General features: G+C 42.6%; 1 protein-coding gene across 2 annotated transcripts in view; it reads right to left on the reverse strand.

Moving 5' to 3' along the window:
- LOC133047023 (cyclin-Y-like protein 1) overlaps positions 1-4,910 on the reverse strand; it is a 35,425-nt gene extending 30,515 nt beyond the window's left edge. The window contains exon 1 of one of the 2 annotated variants that reach the window (XM_061130075.1): positions 4,572-4,910. In XM_061130075.1, the coding sequence (XP_060986058.1) occupies positions 4,572-4,797 (226 nt within the window). In that variant the 5' untranslated portion in view covers positions 4,798-4,910. The remainder of the gene's footprint in view (positions 1-4,571) is intronic. The other variant, XM_061130076.1, reaches the window with a different exon arrangement.
- Between the last annotated feature and the right edge of the window lie 7,634 nt (positions 4,911-12,544).

Consider the following 12,544-nt stretch of genomic DNA (forward strand, 5'->3'; position numbering starts at 1 on the left):
CTGTGCAAACTTCCCCTTCAAGGGTTGACCAATTTCCCATTTTTACCAGCAATATATGAATGTAACTTTCTTCAGTATCACCAAAGAATGCAGTGCCAAGTTTCTGAATTTTCTCCCAACACAAGCTACAGTAGTTGTATTTTCATTTCTCTTATGTGTGAGGATATGCTTAAAAGCCATCTGCATTTCTTTTTCTGTGACTTATCCCATTCATATTGTTGTTAGCCTACTTTTAGATTCACTCAGTTTCTTCAAGTCAGCCTATTTTAGGCCCTTATTAATGTTGCTTTTTTGTTCAAACCACTGTTGGCTCTCAGCTGAGTGACTACACCAGCCTCCTAGCTTGTCTCCCTGCTTCATTCTACCCCTGCCCACGTTAGAGTAGCTCGTCTGATCTCCCTCCCCTCTCCCCACATCTCCTTCGCCTTCTTTAAGAATTATCACCATTCCCTTGCATATAACCTTTCAATGGTTTCCCATTACAATTAGACTAAAATCCGTATTTTTTCTTATCAAGGTCTACTAGACACAAGGCCTTAACCCCCTGATATTCCTCCTGGCATTCTTTCACTCAGCTGCAGCCACCCTCTTTCTGTCCTCTGCCTACACCGAGCATATTTCCTTCTGAGGACCTCACACGGCTCCCCCTCACTCCTAGGATGCTCACTGTCATTTAAGGAGACCACCCCCAGTAACACTGCTCCCTCCCCAGTCCATGACCATCATTTTCTTTCTTCTCAGTGTCTCGCTACTTGACATTATTCCTGTGTCAACAAGCCCCAGGTACCTCTAGGAAGTAAAGACCAGAGTTAGGGTTTGGGTTTTGTCAGTATAACCTCTGTTTGTCCTGCCCCTAAATGGTGCCCAATAATCATCCATTTCAGTGTACCCCCAAATCATTTATGCTTCTCCCAATTTTCCTTCATCATCTAAGATTTCTTCTAATGCTGTCCTTTGATGTGTCTGTCACCCAAGACCAGCATTAATTTCAGATCTCTTCGAGTGGTAGTTTAGTTACTCAGACTCAAAGACACCGACAGGTTACCAAGACCCACAAAAACCTGAGAGAGGAAATCTACTGTTCAGTGAAAAATCAATGGTAACTTTAATTTGGGGAAAGAACACTTAATGTTAAAATACCTTAACTACAAAATGACTCACCCTATGAATTTAATTAAGAGGTAAGACAAAGCCATAAGACCAGAATTCTACAGGGAAGTACGATACATCACTTTTTATGTCTGTGCCCAGATTAAAGCAATATGATGAGATTATAAAAGACAATCATAAAGGGTGGGTAAATGAATGATGCTCCAACCATTAAACAGGTGGTAAAAAGCAGACTGCACAGCTACATGCAGCTGCGTGGAAATACATCCTGGAGCACGCTTCAGGTGTCAGCACGGTTCCAGGAGCTTCCCGTCTTCACTTTACAAGAGAAAGTTACAACGTGGCACACAAAGAACAATCTCATACAATAAACACAACATTCTGTTTATTCGTATACAAAAGGTTCAGGAAGAACCAACACCAAAATATTAATGAAAATTCTGGATATTCTGAGTATGAGTGAATGACTTTTTAGTATTTTGCAAATCTTTTACCTCAGATGTTTACTGTTATCAAAAAAGTAAAAAAAAAAAAAAAGTGTTTATAATAGCTACTGAAAGGAGGAAAAACCTGTTGCTCAGAGGTTTTCCCCCATTACGTTGTCAATTCCTTCCCTACCCACTCCTTGGAGGATGGAAGGAAGGAACCACTTGAGAGAGCAGCTTGCACCAGAGAATGAGCAAAGTTCCTGAGAGGAGAATATCAAGGCTGTTTGAAAAGCTGATGCATAGTAGTAAAATCAGATAACAGGACCTCAGCACCTTATTTTCTATTATTGACACGAACATCAGCTACATTGGATACACTGTGAAAGGCAAGATAGCGACAAAATTCTTTTGAGTCTATCTGATATTTATACTAGGTTCTTAGGAGTTAACTGAAACAGCTTGAAGAAACCATGTTCTTCTCAAAGGTTTCCGAAGAAAAACACACAGCATCATTTATGTTTGGTTTTGTCTAAGTAACCAAATAATTCTTCATTACAGAAAAGCCAAAATGTTTTATATCAATGCAGGTATTTCTCAGTTTCCAGGGAAACTGATATAAAATTGTCTGAAATAAAAACATTAAGAGCAAACTTCCAATGTGCTTGCACTTTACATTCGTGTTCTGACCTCATATCTATGGAAACTTAATAATAGGCAAATGCTGAAATTGAGGTCTCTCTCATCACTTTATGGAATGCCAAAAAAGAGAGACAAATTTAAGTAAAATTTTAACAGTCATGTCAAACATAAAAAGGTAAATCCTGTGCTCATGAACTCTCTTTTTCTAGTTCCCGACTCAGCACTCCCCCTCACTAAATGCTTCGTACCTTACCTGCCCGCTTACCGGTTTCTCCTAATGGCCCTCTGTCCAGGGCACTCTTGGCTTCAATTCGAGTCAGCAGAACAAACTCTTTAAAATATACCAACATGTTTACCTGACTGGTAAATTGAGGCTATTTCACGACTTCTTTTATTCCTATCCATTGTAATAAATGTACAGACACAGAATGGAGAGGTATGTGTTGCTTCTGAGTTGTGAACAATAAACTCAAATGGAAATAACCAAACTGAAGTTGAGTTAGGCCTATCTTATGGATAAATTATAAAATAAAAAGTGCATTCCAAACTTTTTTTTAAGCACCCAACAACTGAATTTGGTGTATCTACCACTCTCAAGTTTGTCTCTTCTGTTCAGTAGCTATGTTACACAGTTATTTCAGAGCTCTAAGTCTTGGCTTCTTCATTGGCATCACAGGGAGAATATTCACAGGCCTTATTTATAGATGGAAGGGTCAGGTGAAATACACCCGAAAATATGTTGTAAATCGTAAAAGAATCACACAGAAGTCCAACTTTGGTCTCCCTACACTAGCCTACTACTGTTTTTTAAAATCACTTAGAGGCTTACCTTATAGCAACAAGCTGAGCAGTTTTCACAGGTATGCACAAGCTTTGTTTTTAAAGCTACAATTAATTTACATAATTTGTTCTTTCACAGTATCTGACTATTCTGAAAAGGGAGTACTTTCCACTTACAAAGCCATGTCCATCACATGGGTGAGTTCACAGGCTTACCTATTCTAACTTTGAAAGAAATTAAGTAAACCCAAATAAAATTTAAATAGAAGAGCTATAAGACATTTCCTCTATGAAATAAAGAAATACTCTCTGGCATTTAAATGAAACAAGTGGGCCAGTGGGGCTTTAACATCTTCACGGCACAATGTTTTCTACTTTAAAGAACACAGCCTTTATTAATGAGCCACAGTGTCATCCAGAATCTTTTTTTTTTAAAACCTAGAGCCGTCCAGTTTCAAAATTCTAGAGGAAAAAAAAATCAAACATTTCCTCTCCTCTCTCTCCTCTTCTCCATGACAACCCTCCCCCACCCCCAGCCACTTCGTCTTCAGAATTTTACCTGAACATTATAAAAGTTGAATAGGATTCCACTGGCAGGAGGGGGTTGGAAGGAGAGGTAGCCATGGAGACAACTTTCCTGCAGGATCTGCCATCTTAACTGCCAAATCTTTGTATTACAAATTAAAGTCTGAATTTCTTTTTTCTCCTTTGAAACTTTTGACCAACAGTCTCAGGAACCACCCCCAATCCTCCCTTAGAAGAGGCAACATGCAAGTGAAGTTGGTTAAAGCTGGGGAGCTGAAGACATTTTTGTGTCAAAGTGGGAATCTTAATCAGAGCTCCGTGGGATAGTCTTTGGGTAAAAACAACAACAACAACAACAAAACTATTCCCTGCAGCCGTTGCAGTAACGTTTCACACCGTTCAGTTATTTTAAGACCCCCTCTAACCTTTTTCTTTCTTATCGTTTTCAAATTATAGTTAGAATAAGGTCGCTTCAATCAGGACAACTCTAGACAGAATATTACTTAACGCCACACTAACTCTGTCGATATCAGTTTTGATTTTAAATAACAAACCCTAAAATCTGTCTTAATTGTCCCGAGTATCAACTATCCTAACGAGTGGAAGTGTATCTAGATCCTTACCTCGTTCCTTCTCTTAGGTACCATCTGAATAGGTAAGGATAGGAAGATGGGATGGATATCGCCGAAGTTGGGAGTATTTAAGTTTTCATTGAGAAAAGAGAGAATACATCAGAAAGTCTTTACAAAGTCCCACAAGATGTTAAATAGAATCACGAACAGGAGCCACAGACTTGAGGGTCTTGGGTCGGGTTGCGAAAAGGGAATGGGGAAGAATTGGGCGTTCGGGTAGAGAAGAGGGAGAAAGACTGGCCGGACGCGACGGAGAAAGAATAAGGGGTGGGGACGCCAGGCAGGGCCAGCCTCCGTCCCCGGTGCCCAGCCCCGAGAGAGCCAACTCCAGGCAGGAAGGAGCCCTAGGCGGCGGCTTCCTCCCGGGGGACCTGGGGGTCGGCGGAGGCCAGAGGTAAGCCCGAGAGCAGACGGCGCCGGCCCCGCGAGGGGCGAGGCGCGCCGGCCGCTTCCTTACCTTCGGGCATCTCCCGGTCGCTGATGTGCTGCAGGTGGCGGCCTTCACCCGCTCGGAAATCCAACTCGGTGGGTTCCACGGCAGCCGGCGCCGGTGCTACGGCCACCGCGTCTCCGGCCGCCGCCTCGTAGACCTCAGACTCGTAGTCTGGCTCCGCCGGCCCCGCGCGCCGGCCCAGCTTGGGGCTGGCACTGGGGCACACGCAACAGGTCAGCGTGTTCCCCATGGGGCGCCTCCGCTCGGCCCCGGACTCCGCCAAGCTCAGAGACCGCCCCCTCCCCCAACAATGGCGCGGCGGGCACCGGCCGACCCGAGCTATGCCGGGGCTGCGCCGCACATGGAGACGCGGCCGCGCCTGCCTCTCTCCTGTCCGCCCCGCCGCCGGGCCCGGGGCAGGGCTCCGGGCCCGGCCGCACCCGCGCTGTCTCGCCGCCGCCGCCTCCCCGGAGTCAACCAGTCTGTGAAGGCGGCGACCAGCGCGGCTTATTTAAAAGGGGTGGGGACCCGAGGAGCGCTGAGACGCACAGCCACTGCCGGGAGAGAGCGCGGCCGGAGCTCCTCCTCCTTCCGCCGCCGCCTCCCGACTGAAGGCCGCTCGCCTGGCTGGCCCTTGCCAACCGGAACGCGTCCTTCGGGCACCTGGTTACCGCGGACCAATCACAGGGTTTCCTCCCAGCGCCCGCCTCAGAGAGCAGGCACGTGACCCACAATGCCCCGCCCCCACCCCGCGACTGCTCCGCCCCTCGAGTGGCGCGCCCCGGACTCCTGTTTCCATTCCTCGTGCGGCGCTCGGAGCTTTCCGGTCCTTCGGGAAGCATTGCGGGAGTTTGTGAATCGAAGCTAGAGAGTCAGTGGACCCTATAGAAGGCTTGTTAGTAAAGAGTCAGTTCCGTTAAGCAACTCGGTTTCACCGGGTCTGACAGCTGACTCATTTGATGCATTCCTCAACAAACTTAGTTACACCCGAGTTGTTGACAGTTTTTGGTAACTAAATGCTCCTCTCAAATTGACTTCGAAAGAGTGTTAGTTTCCGCCTTCAGTTTAACCATAGCAATGCCCCGGGTCCTCAATAAAGAGCTGTGTCCGTGTCTTGAATGAGACTCGAGGACGCGTCACCCCCCGCTTCCTCATCGGTAAATTAGGGACCGAACTCCTCCCTCCCAACTCTGAAACGCTGGGATTCAGCAACTCGATTTTCTCGCTGTTTCTCTCTTCCACGGCACGAGTCTCCAGGTTTCCCTACTTTCACCGGTCACATAAAGCATAAAGCACGATTTTCTCATACAAAACTGAAGAGTCGCAAAGTGAAGTACCACGGTTTTGATTTAATGAAGGTGATGGTAAAGATATGTTCCCAAGGTCAGGGTATGATTGCTCAGGGGTATGGCCAGGATTTGGTCTCCGATTGTTTGGATCCGCAAAGGCACCTTATTGTGATTATAAGAAAATAAAGGTAGAAGTCAAATTTGATTGGAAGTGGCATAGGATTTTCTCTAAGGGAGAACAATTTTTTGAAGTGGATTTTAAAATTCTTTCCCTTCGTTCAACATTGGTTAGTCCCTCCCACTTTCTAGGCACTGTGTTCCTGCAGTAGCCCTCCGTCAGGCACATGAGAAAACAAAGGCTTAGAAAGTCCAGTTGTCTGAGGTCAGTCAGACTGCTGCCAAGTACTTGAACCTGAAATTCAAACCTAGATCTGTCTAACCCCAAAGTAGGTTCTGGGGTAAAGAGCTTGATTTTTTTTTCCCCCCAGAAACATGAAAGCCTTTGAATGTCGTGACGTTAAGGAGTCACAGTCAGGTGGTTTCTAGTGAGGTCACTCTGGACAATAAGGAGGATTGATGGAAGAAACAAGAGCAATGAAGAGACTTTATATTCATCTAAGAGCGGAGTGAGAGTTTAAACTAAAGGCAGTGGCAGAGACTGGTGTGGTGGGAAAGGATTTGAGGTCACTTGGTGACTAGATACGGAGCAATAGGGGGAAAAGAGAGGCAAAAGTGGCTGCTAGGGTTCTGACTTAGGGAACTAGGGAGAGCACAGTGACTTTTTCCTAGATAGTGCAGAAAGAGGAAGAGGTTTGAGGAGGAAGATCATTTGGGGCTCTGTTAATGACAGCATGGAATTAGAGCTCTCCAGTTGAAAGTTAGATGTAAACTTCTGTAGGCCAAGTCCATTTTGTGATATCCCATCTTATGTTTTTGAAAATAACACATACTAAATCAATTTTAAAATGTAGTTGGGGAAATCCCCTAACGCTGTGCTGACAGTTAAGACTATAATATTTTTCATGGAGCAAATTGGAATCTATGGTTTTAGTAAATGACATGTCCTATGTAAACTAAAACTGTTAAATGAGAACAATATTAAAATTGTCATTGGAGTACATACAAAGTAGTTGAAGCCATGGGTGTAGAAGTAATTGCCTCGAGAAGACATGTATAATAAGGAAAGGAATGAAGGAGGGAGAGAGGGAACTTCAAAAATAGGGAAATTTAAATGGCATTTAAGTAAACCTGCCAAAGGGAGAAGTGGAAATCAAGGGACCTGTGTATTAATCAGAAATGGCTGATCAGCTGAGTTCCATGAGGGTAGAAATCACATCTGCTCTTTTCTGGAACAGAGCACCTAGCACAGTACCTGGCCAGTAGAAGCTCTAATTTGTAATTCCCTAAACAGAGTCCAGTGTTGTCCAGAGGGCAGGAAAGTTACAAATACCACTGACCGTGGTACATGGGTAACTGAGGATGGGTGCAAACTGGAAGGCAAGCAGTGAGTAAAAGAAATAAATAGGAGGTGATAAAGTGGAGACAAGGATTTTCTTCCCAAACATTTGACTGAGAAGAGAGATGTGCCAGTCATTAGAAGGAAATGTGCAGTTAATAATTTTTTAAGATGGAAAAAAAATGTGAGTATATTTATATGTTAAAGGGTATGAGCCGATGGAGAAAAAAGGAGTTTGAGGTTAGAGGAGATGGGAAAATTGACAGAGCAAGGTCCTCAAGAAGGCAGAAGTGGATGTCCTCCAGGGCAGACTTAGATTAGCTTTGGATTGAGAGAAAAGCAAGGAAGGAAACAGGACCTGGGTGACAGATGCCTGTTCTGGGTCTGTCAGAATAGAGACATTTCTGATAGAGAAGATGTTTAAGAAGAGCCCATCTGATGACCTCTATTTTTCTCTGTTATAATAGGCTTCTGTTTGGAAAGCTACTCCAGGAAAGTGAGGATAATGTGTAAAGAAGTTTAAACATTAGAAAAGCTTGATATACCTAATAAAAAGAAAATGATAGCTTCCCTCAAAATCAGAAAAGTTGAAAATAAATTTGAGCAAAAAACCAAGGAGCTAGGGTATAAAACAGGTATGTCACAAAAGTGAATGATGGGAACATTTGTTCCTCCAAATCGTAAAAAGCAATAGCAACAACTCTCAAGGGGGAAGAGTTTTTTAAAAATTAAGGAATTACATGTAATTGCCAAAAATGTGAACTTTTACAAACCCTTTCATCACACATAAGACCAAAAGGAAAGGAAAAAAACCCAGAGGGAGTATTCTCCTTTGTTAAAAGGATACCAGGATGGAAAGGTCACCTCAAAAATCAAGGAAGCAAAGATGATTAATATTTAATTGTTTAAAAGGTATAAGTAAGGTTTGGATACAAAAACAGGCAATATATTGAAATGTGGGAAACCATGGTAGAATGGGAAAGGATTCAAAGAAGTTCAGTTTCAGTGAACAACTTCTCGTTAAATCCTTAGGACCTAGTGACTACATTCCATGACAATAATAATATTGTCTGAAGTCCTAGGAATGTCTTTAGCTACCATTTTGGATGATTCTTATAGACTTGGGACAATGCCTAAGATTAAGTTTCAAAACACTACCTGCATTTAACATCAGGCACATACAAAAATAGATAGGCATGACCTTGAAAATTAAAGAATTTTAAACTTGCTAAGCAGAAAAAATATTCAGAAGCACCAATATGAAAGTATTAATAGATTTGAAAATATTTTGTTTTAGAAGAACATTGGAGGGCAGTGAGAAAAAACCTTATCCTGTTACGACTGTGGCAAATCTGGGAGAGAAAAGGGAAGCAGAGCAGTAATGACGTTTGAATTAAGCTAGAGTCTGATTCTGTGATAGAACCTGATATTTGCATATGCCAACTGATGTATGAACATTCCGTGTTTTACATGGATCTGGAGTAAACGCATTCATTAATTCAACTTATTCATTTAATGGCTGTTCAATACCCTGATGACTCAGAAGGTAAAGAATCTGCCTGCAATGTGGGAGACCTAGGCTTGATCCCTGGGGAGGGGCAAAGAACCCATTCCAGTATTCTTGCCTGGAGAATCCTCATGGACAGAAGAGCCTGGCAAGCTATAGTCCATGGAGTGGCAGAGTCAGGCATGACTGAGGAATTAAGCACAGCATCTGAACTCTTGGGCTTCCCAGGTGGCGCTAGAGGTGAAAACCTGCCTGCCAATGCAGGAGATGCAGGTTCAATCCCTGGGTCAGGAAGATCCCCTGGAGGAGGGCATGACAACCCGCTCCAGTATTCTTGCCTGGAGAATCCCATGGACAGTGGAGCCTGGCAGGCTACAGTCCATATGGTCCCACAGAGTGGGATACAACTGAAGAGATAGCATGCACGCTCCCGAGCTCTTATTATAAGCCACACTTTTTAGGTTCAGGTTTAGGTTGCTTTGACCAAGAAAAACAAGGTCCCTGTTCTCATGAAATTTATCTTCTGATAAGGGAGTCCACAAACCAGTCTTATCCATCACCCCTCAAGCTCATGGCCCAGGATGTCTATTTATCTCCAGCTATTGTGTCTTCATTCTAGACGGTAGGGTGGAGGAGTAGAAGGGAGATTTTTTCAGAAATCCACATAGCACAGTGCTTACATATCATTGGCTTAAAGCTTAGTCCCATGGGCATACATAGCTGCAAGGGAGGCTCAGAAAATGTAATTATATAGCTGAGTAACTAATGCAGAAGGGAGAACTAGACATTGAAACTAGATATTGAAAGCACGCTTTGTAAGGAAAAATCTGTAAGGAAAGATTAGAGAAATTTCAACTTAAAGCAAGAATGATCATGATAAAATTTCATAGCCTTTTGCAAGCATATTTGAAAAAGTTATACAAGGAGTTCTATAATGATCTTTTCTTAAGTTAAAAGGACAAAAAAATGGAGAAAGACAAACTGTAGAATGAAACTAGGTCAGATGCAAGAAAGAGTCCACAATGATCAAGTAAACAGGATTATATATTATATGTGTGTGTTGTGAGTAATTGGATTCTATCCTGAGTATTACAACTTGTTGGTCTTATAAAAGAGGATTTTGTGTGTAATAGGTACATTTTTTTTTCTGGATGTAGAGTCTACCCTTATCATCATATTCTCAGTGGCATGTGTGAACAAAAAAGTTGAGAATTACTATTATACCTGATTTCATGTGGGACAACTTGACTTCTCTCATTCCCAACTTCAGAACATTATAATCCAGATTTTGGAGTAAGTGGGGGCATTAGACAATACTGGGAGTCATATTGTAATAAACTACCCCATGTCTGTTCCAGCTTTCTTCCTTCCCTACTCCTTCTGAACCGTTCTCCCACCTTCTTTCTCTTCTCACACCATCTAGGTTTCCTTCTGCCAAGTGAGTCTGTTGAGATGAGAATGCAAATTTAGCTGAAATGATGCTCTAAAAAAATGAAAAAGTCGTTAGTTTACCATACCATCAGGGCAATGAATGCTCACTGGACAAGTCACTGTCCCAAATATTGAAGCATTTTCTCAGACAAGTTCTAGGAAAAGTCTGCAGTTCTAGAAGAGTCAAGGGGTTTCCTTTTGCCTTCTTGGGGCCATCACTTTCCTCTGCCATTTAATGGTTTATTTACTTCTAGTTCCATTTGTCTAAGTATGATAGGAAATCTCAAATCTTTCTCAGCCCACCAGTGCTTCCTCTGATCACCTCCAAGCGAAGGCAGAGGAGCCGTTCTCTTCTGGAAGTACCTTGTTCAGGCTGCTGGTTTCCTAAAGCAGATGCCAGCTACTCCTAGCTCCAAAGACTGTAACAGTATGTGGTCTATACTTAACTGGTCTCATAAGAGAGCTCCTCCCCTCTATACTTACCCAGAAAATAATTCACTGCCAAATCCACTTAGAACAAGGCAGAGAGATTTTTAAAAACACTCACAGTAGATGCTTTCAGTTGTTTGTTCTTAATCATGCCAACGCTCTTTTCCCCCAGCATTTCCAAATTTCACTATTTCCACTTGTTTCCCTTGTGTGTTATCTTGGGATGTTTTAAGACGTTTATTCTCTGCACTTCCATTTAATTTTATACACTTAAAACGGAATCCTTGGCCAAGTTGCCTTATTGAAGTTAGAACCATTTTCTTGCAGTGGTTCACCATGTCCCCCTCAGTTTCTCCTAGCCTTTTTGACAACGGCCTCCTGAAACAAAGTTGATGTTAGAAACATGGCACAAAAAGGAGTTTCATTAAACTTGGCAGTAGGGAAAACTCTGAAGATGTCTTTTTCACCAAGTTTGTCTCCTAGAAACAAAGCTCATGGATTTTTAGGACATGAAATGTTTCTCATATGAATCTATTGCCCTTTTCTGGAGACAAATCAATTTTTATTCTCATAGCATGGCATTCACCCTGAAATACTTCTAGAACTTTTCTATCAAAAGGGATTAAGACAGCAAACTGGAAGGAGGTAGGGGCCAGGGAACTTGTCTGAAGAGTCAGATTTGAAAAGACAGCACACTTTGGGAAAAAAACAAACAAACCAATAACACAGGTTACATTGGGGGTGGGGGTTTAGGGGGTAAGGAGGGCTAAGGCCTTGTCCCCTATGTTGAGTAAGTTTAGCTTATGTAGGGCACTTGTTTGACAAGCCTAGTTTGAGTAAGGCCATACACCCCATGACCTGTGTTTTTCCAGTCATACTTATCATGCAGATAAAACCAAATACTCATCTGAAAGTAATACTCTGGTTATGCAATCAATGCTTTGCCCAGGAGACACAAGGAAAAATCAAGACCACAGGAACAGCTGAAGCTACTGTCCCAAAAATGAATTCACTGTTCTTTGTAGTCCTAGAATTTGCCCTGTCCCACCTTGGCCATCTGGTAAACCTCTACTCATTCTTTTGAGGCTTATCTCAAGCAGAACCTTCTCTGCAGTGCTCTCTGACTATTAAGCTAGGAAACCTCTGCATCTTCAGGGCAATCAGTTCCTTCTCTAAAGCAGCCTTATATCCCATTGTATGGTAATCGCTTGACATCCTCATTAAACTAGCCATTCCCCTGAGGACAGAGCTATTTTATTCAGCTTTTTGGTATCTCCAGCACAAAGTATAATGCCTGGCTTGCAGCAGGCTCAATATGTTTTTTCTTGAATGACTAAATGAATGATAAAAGTTGGAAAAATGAAAAAGTTGGACTAAGTGTACCAGCAATCACAGCTTGAGAACTGATACAATTATTCTTTACTTTTCAGCCTTCTCTATTTTTTTTTTTTTTTTTTTTTTTGTGTGTGTGTGCCTCTCCTTCTAGTTTCTGTTCCTCTAGAGCATTTTTTAAAAACAATCGTCATTTTCTAATGGTATAGATGACTATATTTACAAGGCAAAAATAGAGACACAGACATAGAGAACAGATATGGGGACGCCAAGGGGGAAGGGGAGGTGGTGGGATGGGTTGGGAGATTGGGGTTGACACATATACACTACTGTGTATAAATAGATAACTAATGAGAACCGACTTTGTAGCACAGGGAAACCTACTCAGTGCTCTGTGGAGACCTAAGTGGGACAGCAGTCCAAAAGCGAGGGGACATATGTATGCATATAACTGATTCACTTTGCTGTACAATAGAAACTAACATGACTTTGTAAAGCAACTGTACACCAATGAAAATCTATGTAAACAACAGTCGTTTTCTAATGCTCACAA

This window comes from Dama dama, chromosome 26 (assembly GCF_033118175.1).
Source record: "Dama dama isolate Ldn47 chromosome 26, ASM3311817v1, whole genome shotgun sequence".
Taxonomy (NCBI): Eukaryota; Metazoa; Chordata; class Mammalia; order Artiodactyla; family Cervidae; genus Dama; species Dama dama.